The sequence below is a fragment of the Phalacrocorax aristotelis genome, chromosome 6, assembly GCF_949628215.1.
Source record: "Phalacrocorax aristotelis chromosome 6, bGulAri2.1, whole genome shotgun sequence".
Classification (NCBI taxonomy): domain Eukaryota; kingdom Metazoa; phylum Chordata; class Aves; order Suliformes; family Phalacrocoracidae; genus Phalacrocorax; species Phalacrocorax aristotelis.
In genome coordinates this window covers 470,637-489,303 of record NC_134281.1, presented here as the reverse complement: position 1 = coordinate 489,303, position 18,667 = coordinate 470,637, and the positions used below count along the sequence as shown (strand labels likewise).

Genomic DNA, 18,667 nt, shown 5'->3' with positions numbered 1-18,667 from the left:
CCTTAGCTGAGCCTCACCCTCCCTCCGGTCCCGGATGAGCCCGCCTTGTCCCCACCCTTCCCGTCCCGATATCTCGGCGCTCGCCCCGCCCTCCGCCGCTCCCGGGCGGCCGGGACGCTGAACGGGTGGGAGCGCGGCGGGCAGCGCTGCGCTGCCCCTGCTGTTGGATCCGCGCCCCTCCCGCCGCGGCGCTGAGGTGAGGCCCGGCCGCCTGCCCGCCTCAGGGCCCCCTCGGGCGGGGCGGGGGCCCCCAGTGGCCGCTCCCCCGGCGGTCGGCGCGAGCGCTAAGCCCCGCCCCGTTCCTGCGTGCCCCCCGCCCCGGCCGCGCGGGGGTAAGGGGTCCGACGCGTGCAGCCTCCCTGCGCCTGCGCAGCCTGTCGCGCCCCCCGCCGGTCCGAGCCGAGCCGGGCGGTGCGGGGACAGCGTCGGGCCCGCGCCTCCGCCCTGGCCTTGTCCGCGGCCTGCGGCCTGGCCTGTCCCAGTTCGCCACCCGGCCTGTCCCAAAGCGGGGCCGCGGGCGGGCGTCTCTCCTCTCCGCCGTGCGGGGCCTTCGGGTCGGGAGGGGCGAGCGGGTGCCGCATGTGGGGCAGCGGGAGGCGGCCCCCGCCCCGCCCGGGGCTTCGGCGCGGGCGGTCGCCGGGCGGCGGCGGGGGTGAGGCTGTGCCGCCGGCCCGACTCCGCTGCCCGGGTTTTTTTCAGAGAGCCGCGACGGACGATGCCGCTCCCGCGCCGGTCGCTCCCGCGCTCTGTCCCCGCCGGGCGGCCGCGCCCCACGCCGCGGCGCCACTGCTGAGAACGGGGCGGCCGCGCCGCCCGCCCGCCGCCGGCCCGCCATGGCCGCCGGCTGCCCGCCGCCCTTCGGCGACCCGGGGGAGATGAGGGAGGGCTTCCTGTGCCCCCTCTGCCTGAAGGACCTCCAGTCGTTCTACCAGCTGCAGTCGCACTACGAGGAGGAGCACTCCAGCGAGGACAGGGACGTCAAGGGACAGCTCAAAAGTAAGAGCCGCTTCGCTGCGCCGCGTAGCACCCCGTAGCGTGACACCCCGTACGGCTGCGGGCGCTCCCGAAACGTCCGAGAATGCTAACGTGTTAAGCGACGTGAGCTGCAAGCGAGGCGTGGGCTCCCGCTTTTCTGTAAATCACCTCAGGCCGAGGCAACATTTTTACGTTATTCCCGATATGTTCAATAAGCAAATTCTAAAGCGGGTGCTTCAAAGGCATTGCTCTTCACGTGTTTGATTTCATGCATGATTCTTATTATTTGCCTTCTGGGGTCTTTTGTTTGTTTTTATCTGAAAACTCGGATTTGTACTGTAACCTAGCCGAACTCCCAAGCATTACTTGAAGACCTGACAGAATATGGGGAATCTCTGGTACTTGCCAAGTACCGAGTCATTAATCCCTTGTTTTGTCAGTAGATAAAGCGTAGAGTTAAGGAAGGATGTTGGTGGGAAAAGAACATGGGCCGTGGGGATGGCGGTAGGTGCTGTGAGTGTCCCAGGGGTTGTCCTTTTACCAACTTTTACTGGTGTTCAAAAAATCCCTTTGAATTCTGTTTAACTAAAATGTTTCTACTTTTTTACCCCCTTGCATACTCAGTGTCATTTTACATAGAAGACTGTGCAAAAACTAGTGATAATTGTGTTCCCTGCAAAAATCTTTCTGGTTTTGTTTTAATTACACTAGAGATAGTGGCCTGGCAGTCTTGAATTTTTACTTTTCCCACCTGCCCCCTTTTTATTTCTTTCCCTGAGATTGATGATTATTCCTTCAAAAGTCTTTTCTCCATGAAAAGTTTGTATTTTTAACAAGCCTGTCTTAAGGGTAGCACAGCTGCATATTACATGAATCTTCAAGTTGCTTTCCATTGGTCTGGCTACGTCTTGGCTCCTGGCCCTGTGCTCTTGGACAGTGAAGGCAGACTGGTCAGTACTGCAGTCATGTTCTCATCATGGGTACAGTGCTGTAACAGCTGAATCACAGATACTTCCATGGAGCATTAAAACCAAAACAACAATATGGTTTTCATTGTGATAAGAGGAAAGAAAACAACAATAATTTGGGCCTGGTAAGATTTCCCAAACACTTCTTTTATTTAATACAAAACACCTGCATTTTGATTTTGTTCTCTCTAGTGTTCTTTTAATCTAAAATAGTGTACTGTGCCTTCTCAGATGACCTTTCTTATGTGTTCTTGTGTAAAGGACGTTGGTTTTGTCTGCTTACTTTCTGTCCTAGTTATTTGGGTCAAGGTCTATCCAGTGAAGTCTCTTCTAGAAGAAGGCAGGCCAGCAGAATCACCTATTTAAATTACCTGTTTTAGGGACTGGTGTTCAAACTGTGCATCACAAGTGGTTGCACAACTTTGATGAATGCTGAACTCCAACTACCCTAATTGTGGAGTTCCAGAAATGCTTACAAATCACCTTGTTAGTTCAGTTGAATCATACTGAGGTGGTTAAGCTTGACTTTGTGGCAAACAAGATTATGAAAGTTTGCTTGAAAAGCTTTTGCGTCTGTGGCAAAGCCATAAGGCATCCCTAGTTCTTTGAGTATGTCAGACTTTGAAAGTCCTGACTGCAGATCTATTTGCTGTTTAGATCGTGTAAACTTCACTTAAGAAACTGTAGTGCCTAGCTGGCATTTGCTATGCTGTCTTGAGAGTAGGCAGGGGGAGGAGAAGTCCTGTTTCTCAGGTGATGTTACAATACTAGCAACGCCCTTGCCAACCTGACACAGTTTTTTTTGAGAAGTGTGTTTTATATCACTGAGTGTCATTTTGGGAGGTAGTGTAACTTCAGCAGCTGAAAAACCTTATGTAGACATCATACTTCCTAGCAGTATCTGCTGGCACAGCCATAGTGGCTGAAGCTCCAGGGGGACAGGCTCCAGTAAGGTCATGGTGGAAGTTCCAGTGTTTTGGACACTAAATAAGAAAATCAGAAATACGAAAGGACGTGCTAAGTCATGGTTCCCAGCAGCTTGTTAGAAAGCTTGATGTATAAAAGACCTAGTTCAAGGAGATACTGAAGGTGTTGGGCAAGAAAAGTAGTGCTCTCAACTTCTGCTAGCACTCAGAGAGGAACATAGTAGCAAGGGCAATAAAAGCTCTGAGTTTCAAGTTCCTGGTCGTTTTTTTCGCCTTAAGAGACTGCCCTCCTCTCACCAGCATTCATATGAGATAATGCAGTGGGCTGTTTAGTACTTTTGAAATTATTTAGGTGTACAAGTACACTGAAATTCTTAGTTTGTAGTTTGTGCAGCAAGACAAAGTGTCAGACATCCTTGAATCCTAAGAAAACCATTGGGAATTAAGAGAAGTGAGCTACTATCTGTATTATGTCCCGAAACACTGGGAAATAAGTCACGTAGTTTAAGACAACTTACTGTTTTACAGTGGAGTTCCTGAATGGAGTGTCCAAAAGTACTGTGTTGTCATTAGGACCTTAAGCGCTACTTTATGACAGATAACAAAGAGCATTTCATGTCATCTGTGACTCTCTGAACTGCATTCTGGTTCAAAACAGAACATGTTGAGGATGAACTTGTCATCAAGGTAAAAAGGCTTGTGCTAAAAGACGAGGAATGTTGCATACTAGTTTCATGTGATGGATATTTGGTGACTGTGCCACACTTAATAACTAGCGTTTATCTTTTTCAGATCTAGTCCAGAAAGCCAAAAGAGCAAAGCAGAAATTGCTGAAACGAGAACATGACAGAACTGATTCTGGATCTCAGGAACGATATGAGTCATTCAGCTATGGTGGAGTAGATCCGTACATGTGGGAGCCCCAGGAAGTAGGTAGGAGAGCTGGAAAGCAATACGCAGCGGGGATAACATTTCTTTTGATCTTAATGGGGAAAATGCTACAGTATTGCTGAAGTTGCATGGAATTGTCTATTGAGTTTGATTTCGCTGTAGCATAGGGTTATGGTTTGCATATTGATTTGGTGCAGCCTGCTTATATTGTGTGGGGTGATGGGGAAAATGCAGGTAATGGCGGGGGCTGTTCTGCAACCATCTTGAGGCTTTTTACAAAACAGATAATTCACTAATTAATAATTAAACTACAGCTATATAAAATCTCCAGCTTTTGGACTATGCTTAAAATACTTGTTAGTTCACGTCTGACAAAAAGCTTGTCCATTGATTTTTAAACTTTTAGTTTTTTCCTTGGATTTGAGGTGTAGATAATATCTCATTAAGAAGAAGTTTACTTTAAAAAAACCTAAACAAGCAAAAAAAACCAACACCCAACCCCAAATCCACCCCTCAGAATAGAAATCTACATTTGTAGATTTTCAAAGATAAGTTGACTGAGCTTGTAATTACAAATGCTGCTACTTGAAATTGCCTCTTACTATTACTGAAATATTATGGTTATTTTGAGGGGGGAGGAAGCAGCGCTATCTCTGTTGGATCCTGGGAAAGTTTTGTGCGTGCTGCTGCCAGACTAGGAGTTAGCCTCTGGGTCTGCAGAGTCCGAGTTCTGTAAATTATTATACTTTTGACTTTGTAACTATTTCAGCAGCAATCATAGTATAAATATTAGCTAAGAATAAATTTAGTGAACTAGCAGAAGGTTTCTGAATGTCAGAGGAGTGAGAACTGTTTTTTGATCAGAGTGAAGAAGATGAACCTTACGAATTTTAGGAGGGGATTTGGTGGGTTTGTGAAAGGGACTGTGTGGTGTCTCGAAAGCAGTGGCTGAGTTCAGTTACCCAGAGGGGCTCTTTCATTCCTGTGAATTCAGCTTTGGAGGTTTTTTGGTTGTTTCATTAGCATGGGTTAGGTAGGTAATATCAAAAAGCAACATCTGATTTTGTGTTCTACCAGTCAGAAGAGAGAATTTTTTTAATTTTGTCTGTAACTTTGATTTCTAATACCTGCCTCATCTTACTTGGAAAAGGATCAAAACTTAAACTTGAAACCGAGATTGTCAGGTATGAATTGTACATTTCTTAAATAGATGCTATATTGTTCTTTTGTATACTTGGTGGTCAGTTTTCTGTAAATATGAACTGTCATCAAGGATTTGATTCAGACCCCTAAAGGTGGAAGAATCATCAGAAGTCTGAAAGAGGAATTGCTGTTGCATAGGCCTCCAGTAGTCGTTGGACCTGCCTCTTCCCTTTGTTCAACATGTACCCAGGAAACTAAAGGGAGTTGGTTTTGAGACAACTACTAGTTGTTAATAGCTTGCCAAATATAACTGAGGGATGAAGAGGGGAAAAAAATTGTTGCAGATGTTCTCTTTAACATAGTGCCCATTGTTTTCTGTAGTAGAAATAAAACTGTCTATTGCTAGCCAGGAGTTTAGGCTTTAACCTGCATGTTTTATTTAGAGCAGCACCATGAAAATGTAGGATTCTAATGTGTCTTTAAAATGCGATTTGAACATGAGAAATAAATGGTGAAGAGACAGCTGTCTTTTAAGAGGCATTTAAATCCATATAGAACATCTGGGTGACTATGAAAACTTTCTGCTATCTCTCCAGGTGCTATGAGAAGCCATCTTTCTGATTTCAAGAAACACCGAGCAGCCAGGATTGATCACTATGTAGTTGAAGTCAATAAGTTAATAATCAGGTTAGAAAAGGTAAATTCACTGCTTTTTAATATTCCAGCCTTCTGAATGTTTCCTAGACTAAAAAGAAATAATATTTTAGTATGAAATGTGCCCATTTATCTAGCAGTGCACTTCGTAAAGGATACTAAACTATGACTCTTTTCATACACTGCTGTTTTCCTTTTTTATCCTTGAGTACTGTGCTTGGTCTGACTCTGTACTGTGGACATGATTTCTGTTTCTATGCTCTATTTTCAAGCTGAAGATGCTACTTCCACATGCTTCAAGAACCATCTGTTTTTCTGTGTATTTTGTCCACCTTTTTACTTAACTGAATTTCTCCCTAATGTTTTTGTCGTGATTCTTCCAGCTTCTCATTCTTCAAAATCTACCAATGATATGCTTACATTCTGGCTCAGATGCAGCACTGTTGGGTGCTGTAAGGATTGTGTCCAAAATGCTCTGATTTGTACAGGTTTGGTAGTCCCTGGTTAGCATTACTTGTATGAATACAGCACTAGAAATAGGAACATTGCAGGGAATATGCTATAAAACAGGCTGAGGCTTCTACCTCTTAAAAATGACGGATTTCTTCTTCATGTTGGGCTGGGTTGTATTGTTGGTTTTTTTTTCTTGCAAAAGTACCATTTTCTTGAATGTATTTTTTGTCTTCTATTAGCTTACATCGTTTGACAGAGCAAACACAGAGTCTGCTAAAATACGAGGTTGGTATGAGCTTACCTCAGACTATTTGCTCCTATAGTTTAACCGGTTGAGGAATTAATTGAATGAATATCTGGTGTGTGTATTCCCTCCCCTGTTGCCCAATCACAGCTATAGAGAAGTCTGTTGTGCCTTGGGTCAGCGATCAGGATGTTCCGTTCTGCCCAGACTGTGGCAATAAGTTCAGTATTCGAAACCGACGTCACCACTGCCGCCTTTGTGGGTCTATTATGTGCAAGAAGTGCATGGAACTTGTCGGTCTTCCTTTGGCAAGTAAGTACAGTGTGTGATGTTAATTCCTCTGTTCCATAGCTCACTCGGTGGTAACTGCATTCTAGCTTTTTGCCATTAGAAAAAAAGCTGCTGGTAATATTCTGCCTGTGCAGAAAACTTGATCCTTAATGTGTGATTCAGTTTCATGCAGACACTTGTGTGTGAAACAGAACAAGAAGAATGGTTTCTCCATGCTTTGTCTCTGTTCCTTCTTCAGATTTGGAAGTGTTACCTATCACTGAAAAAGTTATTAGAAGAAGTAGTAGTATTAATGATATTTACTAGTAATACATATTACTATTTAGTGTCTTATTCTATTGAATACCATAACTATGAAGATGCTGTATGAATTATAACTGCCAAGGTTCTTGATATTTGAAACTGCTGTGGGTATTTCCAGTCTTGCCCACGGTTGTCCAAATGCTGACATTAAGAAAGTTCATCCACAAGCCTTTAAGAAGAAACCCTTCAAACTTTAATTTCCTCATCTAGTGCACTGGAGAGGAAACCGTATTTTCTGTGGAAATAAATGACATTAACCGCACCTTTTGGAGCGTTCAAGCACAAAACATGGACAGCATAAACCTACCTGTTTTTCCATACTTATCCTATAACTGTGCAAGCTCAAACATGAGAATGCTTCTAGGCATAAGCAAAATAGGTGGTTCTCAGCAGCCTGCTCTCTAACTGCTTTTAGAATGGAGCAGGGTTTACAGTGAAGAGCCAAATTCTGATTTGCAGTCTTGGTTGTATGGGTTCATTGCACATCTTTCAGCAGACTGTTTCAACTTGGTGTTCTAATATTACCTGGACATAAAGTTTCTGTTGAAGTGCAATTCATTTGTGTTGGTAGAATCTGTTGGCTTTTACAGTCACCGTAAAATTACATGTGTGTAATTTTTAGGCAAACTCACTAGTGCCAGCAAAGAGGCCTTGGGTTCTCATACTAGCCCAAACTCGTCACCTAATAGTGTCCATGGCTCCCGCCGTGGCAGCATTAGCAGCATAAGCAGCGTGAGCTCAGTTCTGGATGAGAAGGATGACGACCGAATCCGTTGTTGTCGGCACTGCAAAGATACCCTGTTGAAAAGAGAACAGCAGATTGATGAGAAAGAATACACTCCAGAGATTGTGAAACTCTATGAGGTAAATCAAAACTCTTTGCTGCTTTCATACTCAATGTATATATCTGGCAGTTGCCATTACTTGACTTTTGGCTTGTTACCTCATGTCCAGGCTCTTACTTTATGACTTAACACTCAACTTGTGTTACAGTAGACTTTGGGTGTTTATGCCAAGTAACAAAGATATATCTGAAATGATGGAGCCAGTTGCCATATAGTATTTATATCCCACAATAACTTCAAACTTAACTTTAAGATACATCTTCATTCTCATCGTCTGGAGCTAATAATTCTGAGATGCCTCTCTCTCAAAATTGCAAACTACATCAGCTGGGATTCCCCAGAATAGTTCTTGTTTAAACCAGTGATACGCTGTGTACTTTGTCAGTGGGCTGCACTGGAACTATAGAACTCGATGTTGTCAGCACTGTTGTCCTCACACTGATGGCAAATGCTTTTTTTGAGCCATCTGTGTCAGTCAACAGTGTAGGGCTGGAACGTTATGTTCAAATATGCTTTGAAAGCAGGTACTGACAATCACCAGGTGTCTTTTTCAGTAGAGTCCACAAACCACTCCCCGTGGGAGTTTTGGTTGGTGCTCTTTGTGAAGACATTTAAGGCTGGAAGTTGTCCAAGTCATCTGTTAAAACAGCTGCTGAATTAAAAATTCGCATTGCAGGGGTACACGGAGTCTTCCTCTGTTCTTGACCATGCTGTGTTCTGAAGATAACAGGAGGGTCTTGTCATCCTGAATAGTTTAAATGGCTTTCTTCACGGTTAACTTTGAATGTGCACAGGCAGCGTGAAAGGTTTATGTCAGCATGTTCTTGCACAAGTCTTTTAATATAAGTTCTTTTTTTATACATTTTTGTTTTAAACAAGAAACTCCGTCTCTGCATGGAGAAAGTTGACCAGAAGGCGCCAGAATACATAAGGATGGCAGAATCACTAAAGTAAGCCCCAGTTGCTGATTTTGGTTTGAGTATTAAGTAGTTTTCCTCCCTAAAAGTGTGGGAAGGAGTAAGGAATTGGCATGCTAAGGCTGCAAGAGTGTGTAAATTTTAGGAAAAAGCAGTGTTAGATTATCTGTTGTCTTTCGCGTGCTCTTCAAACATAGTAGTACTGAATTAATTATTAATCGTAACGTTGCATACAGAGAAATTGCCTGATTTATTTTTTAAAGCCACTTCTCAGGCACCACTGTCCTACTTTGACATGTCATCTTTGCAAAAAGGAAGTACACAGCTACAATTCTTATTTTGTAGATGAACCTCTTCCAAACAGTTGAAGTAGGATATTACTGCCCTCAGTTGGATGGTATGGCTTCCAAGTAGTGCCAGCAACAAAGGACCATTTGAATGCTTCTCATCTGTCTGTGTGTAAAGCAAGCCACCTTCACCTGACAGTTGTTTTAAATCTAGCTGGCCTGCCCTGTGCTGCAGTGGATAAGCAGCATTCATATATCACACTTCTGTGCATAATTTCTTGTGGTAGTATTCTCCCACTGGGGTAACTTAAATCTCTCCAGCTGTATCTGCAAGAGGTTGTCAGGTTATACTTCCGGTTTGTATAATAAAGACGCCCGTTGGCCTTAGACTATGAAGCACGTCCATTTGGGAAGTTAGAGTTAACAAATATTTCTCTACCCGTCCTTTAGATCTGATGGCTGTAGAAACATTAGGCTGTCATTCATAACAAAACTGTTTTTGTAAAAACACACCTTCTGAAAGGAAGAAAAAATTATAGAAGGTGAAAAACATGTGAAGCTGTTACTGCTTTTTTTGTCATGACTTCACAAGAGCTGGTGTTATGTGGCTTGACAACTGGAGAAAAGTGAAAATATGAATGTCCTGGATAATGGAAGCACATGTCAGAACACAACAGACTTCTTAATGATGAAATTAAAGATTTCTGACAAGTAGTGAGTCCCAGAAACTGGAATCATATGGACAGTGATGTTTCTTTTGAGAGAGTGATCCTTATCTTTTATGTTTGTGATATAAAAGGAGAGGGAAGCTAAAAACTGGTTAAGAATCTTCCCTGTTAAACCCTAATTTGTTTTATCAGTAAACATGACTTTCTAGTAAAGTGCATATAATTGCTTGTGTCCCATGTGGACAACTGGTTACTAGCATCTTAAATATTATACCCTTGTGGGCTTTTTGCTTTCTGACAAACATTAGTAGAGAGAACTATTTTACCTCAACAGTATAGTTGCTTATTCAGCCTATCAGTGTTTTCTGCACTCAGTCACGGGGGGGAGGGGGAAAGATGCATTTCCTAAGTATGTGTATATTTTAGATATTATTGGTAGAGTGGCATTCTTGTGTTAAAATGCAGTTTTTCCCATAATAGTAAATAATACAATCATAAATAAAATTCTCTTCTATGAAGATAATATTCTATTAAATGATCCCATTCACAAGATTGTCATTTTTGACTTCTGTCGCAAAGAAAGGGGTTTTCAAACACAGTGAGCTTCAAATAAAATCGTTCAATCCCTTTAGTGTTAGCTGTTCTTACTGTTGTTGAATTTTAGTCATCTTGGGACAATCTCTAATGTTGTATGTATTGTTAGCTGGATACATGACTTACAATAAAGTTGTGTTTATTTCTTAGTGCTGGGGAGACAACGTACAATCTTGAACATGCTAATGACTTGAGGGTGGACATTCAAAAAGTATATGAATTTATAGATGCCTTAAGGTAAAAGATCTCTCCCCCCTGCCCCCCAGCATATCTGTATCTCCCTCTGTTAGACTTCTGTAGTTTTTCCTCAGACATTGGTGTCTGTTCGTGTAGCTTATACCTGCTTTTTCACGTGGATGATCAGTTTGTCTGCTCAGTTGTAAAGAGCATGTGAAAAGGTAGATGCTGTTCCTGTGTACCATCAATTTCTAGTTCCTTTTCCAGCCTTAAGTCATGCATTCCTCTGCAGTGGAAATAACTAAGCACAGAAGAAACAAATAGCGGCACAGTTAGTTTTTGGGGTGGGTTGGTTGGTTTTTTGGGTTTGTGTTTTTTCTTGTGAGGGTGGTGATTTTTTTTTTAAAAAAAAAAGGGTGGGAGTAGAAGGTGTTATAACTTCTAATATCCAAAGTAGTTTACCTAAAAGAATATCAGAAAATTTTCGGCCACTATTGTCTTTGTCCCCTTCTGTTGCTTCTTTTTTTTTTTTTTTTTTGCTGGCCCTTGTTTTTGAACTGATGAGGCTGTATGTTTACCTTGATCTAGTAAGAAGATTTTGAGTCTAGGCTTGCATGAAGATCCCCAACCTCATCCTAAAACACTACAACTTCAGAGAATGATAAGATACTCAGCTACGCTTTTTGTTCAGGTAAATGGAACATATGTTATGAGCTGAATGTAAATTTTATATAGTGTTGTCTTTGCAAGGCATCCCTGTGGTTTGAAACTATTTTGCCAGGAGGTTTAGTTTCCCTGATGACTTAAGATAGCCTTAAATGAGCTAGGTTGAACACAGATAGTGTAGTCAGAGCAGCACTGAGTTTAGGGACTTAAGAGAATGTGTGAGCCTTGGCTTTGTGTCTTGCTGAGGTTTGAGCTTAGCTAGCAGTATAGTTATAGCAGCAAAGACGAGCTCAGACTTGCAGCAGTGACTGCAGTGTAGAAGTACCTTTTATTTGTTTGTGGGGTCTTCTGTTGGTATCTTTCTTTCAAGTACTTGAAAATCGGTTGAATGCCTGCAAGCAACACTGTAAATATTTCACATTTTGCCAGGAAAAACTGCTTGGCCTAATGTCCCTGCCAACCAAAGATCAGTATGAAGAACTGAAGAAGAAAAGACTGCACATGGTAAGACAGGCTAAGGTCTCTTACATCTTGTATCAGGGACTCCTTCAAGGGCTTAAGCCTAGTGGCTGTGTGTGTATAGATAGTTGCCTTTAATATTGGATTTCAGTTTTCCATTTTGGTATGCAGATCATTCCATACCCTTTTTCAGGGATTATGTAACACTGTCATTGTATTCTATCAGAACATAAGTAGGTGGGTACTGAGCAGCTGAACGCTTCTGGAAAGCAGTAGTGACTTGGTTGCACGTGCCATTTCTGCTGCAGTGCATGCAGAGCAAGCCCTAAACTAAGTATGTTAGCTTACATGGGTTTCCAAATTGTGTTCTGGAGTTCATTTGCACAAGTAGAATTTGGAGACTTATTTTGGTGGTGAAAAAGGACATATTAGAATAAGGATGCCTCTTTGGAGAGGGAGGGGTCCTTTTCAGTTAGGAGGGAGGACATCATTTATGGTAAGCTAAACCAGCTTTGTCCTGAGGTAGAAGTTGAGAAATAAGAGTTGTTGAACTCCAAAAGCTAATGGTATTGGTTGTGTTTTAACACTGATGTTCTATTACAGATGTCTGCTGTAGTCAGATGTGATAACGGTTACTGTCCAATCTAGGCTGCTCTTTGCACAGTTGCATTAGGCTTTGTTTTCTATATAAAGCTGTGTCACTGCTACTACTTGCCTCAAGTTTGTAGAGGCAGATGTCATGGGATTTTGATCAGTATCATCACAAACAAACTGAAGGGATGCGTTTAGGAAATATTAAAATAAGCATTTTCTGCAAAGTAATCAAAAATGCAGGTGCTACCTTTTGACGGCAGCCAGCAATGTCTAAGACTGGCTAACTTCTTGTACTTACGGATATTCAGAATGGAATCTTTCAAGCTCATGGTGTTGTCTTACTACGTGGTTTTTTTTTGTTTAGGTGGCCCTTGAAACACACGGAAAACAAGAGGAAAAGCAGAAAGACTTTATCTCCCGATCTGCAGCCGCAGTTAATGGTGATGCAACTCACCTGAAAAAAGGAACACTCAGGAAATCAGAAGGCTGGTTACCTACATCTAGCATATCAAGAGAAAGTGAGATAGCAGACCCTCTTCTTCAGCAGATTGACAATATCACATCCTTTATTAAGCAAGCAAAGGCAGCTAATAGGATAGATGAGGTCCATATGTTGCAGGAGAACCTGAGGCAGCTTCAGGATGAATATGATCAACAACAAACTCTGAAAGCTATTGAGCTTTCTAAAAAACAGGCAGAAGAGGAAGAGATGCAGAGGGAGGAACTTCAGGTCCTTCGTGAAAAAGAGTGGGAAAGAGAACACCACAAATGCATGTCTCGACATTCAAGGACACACTCCTTAGACTTCAGAGAAGTCAAGCAGCATCAGCATGAAGTTGCAACAGAGAATAGGAACTTGACAGCACATGCATTGGATTTGGATATTACTTGGATCAAAGGGAACCCAAGTTTTGAAACTCCTGCTGTTGAGCAGCTGCCAGCTAAAGAGCACTTGATGTTCACGCTCAAACCCCAGAATGTCCCACAGTGTGGCAAGGACCAAGATCAGACAGTCAATCAGACAGTCTGTCTAAACCCCTTTGAAGAGGAGGTAGATCTCCCTCAGTTAGAGGAAGATCCTGCTAACCCATTTGCCAAAGACACTTCTCCAACAGTTTCTTTCTCTAACACAGCTCTGCAAAGGGATAAAAAAGAATATAATCCATTTGAAAATGAGGAGGATGATGAACAAACTAATGGAGCACCTGGCAGTACTTCAAACCCTTTTGAAGAGGATGAAAATTCATTTCAAAAGCCTGGGAGCAGTTGGAATTCCGGGAATCCATTTGAAGAGGGATCTTCTACCAATCCCTTTGAAGTGGAGGATGGCAATGAGATCTCTGGAGAGGAGGCTATAGAGGAAGAGCTACTTCTCCAACAGATTGATAATATCAAAGCTTATATATTTGATGCTAAACATAGTGGACGAATGGATGAGGTGGAGGTACTGACAGAGAACTTAAGGGAATTGAAGCGCACATTAGCAAAGCAGAAGGAGAAATCCAACTGCTGAAGCAGTAATAGGGCTGTGTAATAATTATTTGAAGTCCGCTGTTAAGTATGGGAAGGTAGCACAGATACTTATAAACAGGAGTATAGATCACAGGAGGGAATTGGGAGAATCTTGACTTTATGCACTTTCAACTAGGCGTTTCCACTACTATTCGGTCTTGAAGAAAGAATTACTGAGGTATGCTGCTGGTCTCAAATGCTTATACTAAGAAACTTTAAAATAACTTGTTACAACACTCTCCTAATGCTAAATGGCTTATTTGTGGGTGTATTTTGGTCAAAGTGGTCAAGTGCTAATAAGGAGCTATGATTTGGAAATTATTGCAGTGTTGGTTTGTTGTCTTTCCCTTTTCTGTTGTAGTATCGGCCTTTCAAGTGGGGCTTTGACTAAAGAGAGACAAAAACTTTTTTCTAAAACTTCTGCATCCTCTGATAATGACACAGTGCAGTATTACAGGTCAGCTTCATTGCCTAATGGTGTTATGAGAAAGTGCTGTTAAAAGGCTACTGTGATTCTTTGAGGTGCAGAATATATAGGCTCGCAGATCAATTTTATGCAATGCTAATAGATAAAAGGGATTTTAAGACTGAGAAGAACTTTATAACTGATCTTAATATGAGTAACTTTTTAATGTGTTTATAAATATTCCCAAGTAAAATCTGGATGCTCTTTTCATCACTTTTAGTTCCTCACTTGCTCTGAGCACAAACTACAGTGTAATAGTGAGCACCACGCTCGCTTCAGAGACCTGCTTGTGAGGGAACAAGTATCTATTCTTTTCCAGGGAAAAGAGCATCAGGCTAGTACTATTTCAAACTGTAATATAAAGGGTGACCCTCCAATTCCTAATTACTTTATGGAATCTACACATTCATTTAAATTCTCTGGGTGACACAATGATCATGTTTGTCTTATTTGTGAGACTGGAACCTGCTTTTTGTAGCATTCAAGGAATTAAAATCTTGTTTACAATGGAGAGCTGAAGTGCCGCTGAACTGGACTTCTGTGAAAGCTGGGAGACAAAGTCTGTGGCTGCAATAGTGCCAAATAGCAATTCTCTTTTGTATTTGATTCCCCTCAGAGGTTGTTTGGAGAATCAGGCATGTCTGGCTTAAATAAGCTCCAAATGGGAGTAATCTTGTGATCCTGTGGTCTGGGGGATGACTAGGTGACAGCCAGCACCTGTGATGCAGGTGGGCTTAGTGCTGGGCTTCTGAAGATTGGTATTGGAAATGTAGGATTGCTTCAGGGTTAGGTCAGTGTATCTCTGCAAAAGATGGAGCCTGAGCTGCTTTGATTTGTATCTTTGAAGGGCAGAGGTCCATCATCAGGCATCAGTGTTTGAAGGGGTGGTGGGGACGAGTTTCTCTAAAGGGTGTATTAAAAGCTGAAATAGAGGAAAGTCAGGCAGATCACACCGCATAGCACTAAAAATAGTGGGTTTACTGAGAAGTGTAAACTTCCATGGAATGGGACATGTCTTCTCACTGTGTCTCTGATGATTTATGTTAGCATAGCTGTAACCCAAGCATTGCCTAACATTTTAGAGACACAAATAATGACCCTACCTAAAGAGCACCAACCCTAGTTTTATTTTATTAGGGACTTGTGGAACTGTTGTTTAAAAAACAAACTTCCGATATCCTCACTTAATAGCACTAGTAAAAGACCAAAATAACTTTGAGCAGCCAGCTAAGGAGGGCTGATGATGTTCTTCCTGCTGTAGCCTAAATCTGCAGAACAGGTTGTCCATGAAGTTTTTATACTGAGATGTTTTATGAGAGTTGATTTGAGTGTCATTTTGCACCAAGTAAAATGATGAACAGAGGATCTGAAAGGTTGTAAACTAACAAAACATGTGCACTGTGGCACCAGATTTACAAAGGCTGCAAAAAATAAATCTTGAGAGCTAAACATAATCCCTGGAATTGTTTAACAGAAATAGTATAAGGTAGTTACTTAAGACAGAGTTTGCTAGTCAAGAGGATTGCGCCCTGCACTGTCACCCAAGGTGGCTTTTGGTATCAACATGAAAAAAGCTTCAGTGGCTTCAGCTTTCCCATTTAAAAAGTGGTTTTTTCCTTGTTGCAACTATTCTGCCTTGTTTGTATTTTCAGTCTGATACACTAACAATTAAAGTATCCTTATTGTATATGTAATAATGTATTTTTACATGAAGATAACAGACTAGCATACCTCATGATCTTTGTCAGTGTTAAATGTGATAGACTAGACATCCGATATTAAAGTCATCTCCAAAGCGAAGACCTTATGCTGGTATTTGGACTGCTGTGAGGCTCTCAAGGCATGACCGAGTGAAGACATCTTAACTGTAAAGCTCGATAAATAACAAAAGTCAATGCTAGTTAAAATTGCATGCACTACTCCATATGAAAGCTTTGTAAACAGATGAAATAAAACATGTTTATTTTGTCCTGTTTGTCCTCCACAATTTTTACATGATGCTTGAATCAATGTTAAATTTTGTACTTAACCATTAGCCTAGAAATGCTGAAATACAGTTGTGTGTTAATTTGCATATCTAAGCCTGGCTTAAAGGTATGTGCAAGTACCAAATTCCGAGCAATACAATCTATCCCATGTTTATATACTACTCAAGGGATAGAGTAATGGGTGAAGGCAGAAGCTATGATGATTTAGAAGGGGTTTTCTTGACCATGTGCAGGGAGCAGGAGTGCTTATTGCAGCACTGGACTTCAAAGCACAGTGGACTTGCTGGCCAGAATTTGCTGGAAGCTGATAAATCTAGACACAGTTCTCCTGAATGGCTTTTTTTAAGGAATACTTAAGACACTTTCCTAAAGAGTAGCTTTAAGTTTTGGGGTTTTTTTTTAAGGACAAAAACAATTTCAAATACCAGTTTACATGTTCTTTCCTGCTGATATTCTTGTCTTGATCAGTGCTTCTCAGAGTTAGTTGCAGTATCAACTGGAAAAGTTGCGGCTTGTTGTAAATGAGACTTAACTGTTTGAGCGGTAACTAAATTTAAAATTCAGTGTGTAGTTTGAGCCTGGAGTTACATTATGACTTGGCTGTCTTCACTTAGTACAAGATGGAAATCAGCAGGAATACTTTTACACCACTTTCTATAAATTATGGAGTTCTCTGCAGCTTTTAAGATACATTACCTTTTTAGTCTAGTCTCTCTATCCCAAAGAAAACATGATCTTGTTTTTGCTATAACCTTATACATGCAGTCATGGGTATGAAGCAGTCACTGTTTTCCTTTTATGCAGTGCTGACTACAATGCTTTGTAAAACTGGCACCAAAACAGCTGGGTCTTTAACTTTTATTTTTCACTTTAATTATTCTAGTTGTAGCTGTAAGAAAACTTAGAAGACAAGGTTGTCTGCATTATATAAACTCGCTTGTTGCTGTTTCCAGGAGCTGTTAGCTCTTGTCTCTCACTGAAGAACCTTGACCACCCAGCCCTGAGGACAAACAACTGCAAGGCTTGAGATCTCAGGCTGATGCATCTTCATTTTTTGTAGCAGTCTTGTATTTTCCCCTCATCTCTTTAGGCAGTGGCACAAAAGCAGGGCAGGGAACTTGGCCTTCAATTTCACACATGCATTCTCGCAGATGATACTTCTTGGGCCCAAAAGTTGCTGGATGTGATAGTTTTTTCCTTTCACTTTCCTCTTTTTCAAGTGTTTCTCTAGAAGAGAGATCTGGTTGTTACTATCAGGAGCCTGAATGGCAACGTTGCCTCTCCCCTCCCTGGACCCATTTACCAGAAAGATGGATTTACAGTTCCTAGCTTGTGGACTTTTTCCAGACAAAATTTGCACAAGCTGGGTAAAGTGGTACTTCTGTATAGCTGACAAAAGTTCAGAGGGGCTGTATTATGCTGTATGCTAGACTGTATGTTAGCTTATTAAGTGTTACTTACTTGCTCTTCCCCAAGATTTTTTTAATGTGCTCAGTTATCTCTTTGTTGGTTTTATCTTCCACGTCAACCAAAACTTGTTCTCCGTTGTCTGTCAAGAAAGATTTGTAACAGTATATCAAACAGTGCCCCTTCCCTACCGCATGCTCTTCCACAGTAGCTGCAAAAGTGTTTTCAACGCACAACTGAGACATCTGGTTCTCTACTACAGTTAATGTGCAATGTAACGTTTCAATAGGAAAAGCAAAGTCTTCATCTAGGAGGGCGCTAGGACAGGCGCCAGAAGCGTGAGGTAGAGGAAGTAAGCATAGGGTCTTTGCTAACATAAAGCCGCTTTCCTAAACAAGCTCCCCGCTCTGCAGGCCGAGCCACGGTAGGAAGGCAGAAATGCGGCTCAAACGGTGCTTCTAGCGCGAAAGCGCGGCTGCTCCGACGGCTCCTGCAGAGAATGGGCTCGGGGGAGGCCCCGCTCGCGGCTCAGGGCGGGGCGGACGGGGGCGCGGGACAGAGCGCCCTCGGGGCAGGCCCGGCCGATCGGCCCCGGCAGCACCTACCCAGGTAGAACCGGAGGAAGGGCGAGGGGGTCATGTTCCTGAACAGCATGATCTGCACCCAGGGGTTCTTGTACTGGATCTGGGGGATGTTGAAAAACACAAACTTTCTGGAAAGAAGAAGAAAAAACACACAAGCGCACGCGGAGCTGCCTCCGAAAAAGGGGCAGACCGCGCCGCGCTCCCGCCGTGCCCCCGCGCTCACCTCGCCCCTTCGCTCAGCTCTCCCGTCGTGTTGTAGTTCACGGTCATCACCTTCACCGAGCTCTTGAAGATGACGTCGCCCTGGCTGAGATACTGCAGCGTCCGCCTGATCGGGAACCGGCCTTTCATTGGCATGGCGGCGGCCTGTGGGGCTGGGCGCCGTCGCCGGCCGGAAGTGGCGGAAGCGGCCCCGCCCTCAGCCACCGCCCCCACCTCAGCCGCCGCGCCCCCCTCAGCCACCGCCTCCACCCCCACCTCAGCCACCGCCCTCCCCTCAGCCACCGCCCCGCCCGCAGCCACCGCCTCCACCCCCCCTCAGCGGCCGCGGCAGCGCCCTGTGCCCGGGCCAGGCGGGCGCGCTCGCCCGGGGCGGGCGGCACCCTGCGGAGCCGGCGGTGCTGCCGAACCTGCAGGCGCTGAGCTCTGCAGCGCT

The 18,667-nt window shown here is 43.1% G+C and overlaps 2 protein-coding genes across 4 annotated transcripts; one reads left to right on the top strand and one right to left on the bottom strand.

Annotated features, from left to right (window-relative positions):
* Nucleotides 1-53: 53 nt before the first annotated feature.
* On the top strand, nt 54-16,003 carry RBSN (rabenosyn, RAB effector). Of its 3 annotated transcripts, XM_075095534.1 has the most exons (12): nt 54-196; nt 700-996; nt 3,662-3,802; nt 5,500-5,600; nt 6,250-6,295; nt 6,405-6,566; nt 7,471-7,712; nt 8,573-8,643; nt 10,310-10,396; nt 10,925-11,027; nt 11,432-11,506; nt 12,420-16,003. In XM_075095534.1, the coding sequence occupies exons 2-12, from the start codon at nt 834-836 to the stop codon at nt 13,566-13,568; spliced, it is 2,340 nt and encodes a 779-aa protein (XP_074951635.1). In that variant the 5' UTR covers nt 54-196; nt 700-833; the 3' UTR covers nt 13,569-16,003. The 3 variants fall into 3 exon arrangements, with proteins under 3 accessions (XP_074951635.1, XP_074951637.1, XP_074951636.1); XM_075095536.1 differs by lacking the exon at nt 54-196 and having other exon boundaries at nt 664-996; XM_075095535.1 differs by lacking the exons at nt 54-196; nt 700-996 and adding an exon at nt 1,942-2,068.
* Nucleotides 16,004-16,865: 862 nt separating this feature from the next.
* On the bottom strand, nt 16,866-18,418 carry MRPS25 (mitochondrial ribosomal protein S25). Its single transcript, XM_075095537.1, has 4 exons — nt 18,236-18,418; nt 18,034-18,140; nt 17,483-17,570; nt 16,866-17,248 (listed from the first exon to the last, which is right to left on the bottom strand). Exons 1-4 carry the CDS (start codon nt 18,367-18,369, stop codon nt 17,053-17,055), a joined length of 525 nt encoding a protein of 174 aa, XP_074951638.1. The 5' UTR covers nt 18,370-18,418; the 3' UTR covers nt 16,866-17,052.
* Nucleotides 18,419-18,667: the final 249 nt, after the last annotated feature.

What these genes read in the sequence shown, in the direction of transcription:
- RBSN (XM_075095534.1), top strand. Translation starts at nt 834, where the DNA reads ATGGCCGCCGGCTGCCCGCCGCCCTTCGGCGACCCGGGGGAGATGAGG. An exon ending in AGAGTCTGCTAAAATACGAG is followed by an intron (nt 6,296 to 6,404) that starts GTTGGTATGAGC and finishes GCCCAATCACAG; the next exon opens with CTATAGAGAAGTCTGTTGTG. An exon ending in CAGCTACGCTTTTTGTTCAG is followed by an intron (nt 11,028 to 11,431) that starts GTAAATGGAACA and finishes ACATTTTGCCAG; the next exon opens with GAAAAACTGCTTGGCCTAAT.
- MRPS25 (XM_075095537.1), bottom strand. Translation starts at nt 18,369, where the DNA reads ATGCCAATGAAAGGCCGGTTCCCGATCAGGCGGACGCTGCAGTATCTC. An exon ending in CTTCCTCCGGTTCTACCTGG is followed by an intron (nt 17,571 to 18,033) that starts GTAGGTGCTGCC and finishes CTTTCTTGACAG; the next exon opens with ACAACGGAGAACAAGTTTTG. An exon ending in AAAATCTTGGGGAAGAGCAA is followed by an intron (nt 17,249 to 17,482) that starts GTAAGTAACACT and finishes TCTCTCTTCTAG; the next exon opens with AGAAACACTTGAAAAAGAGG.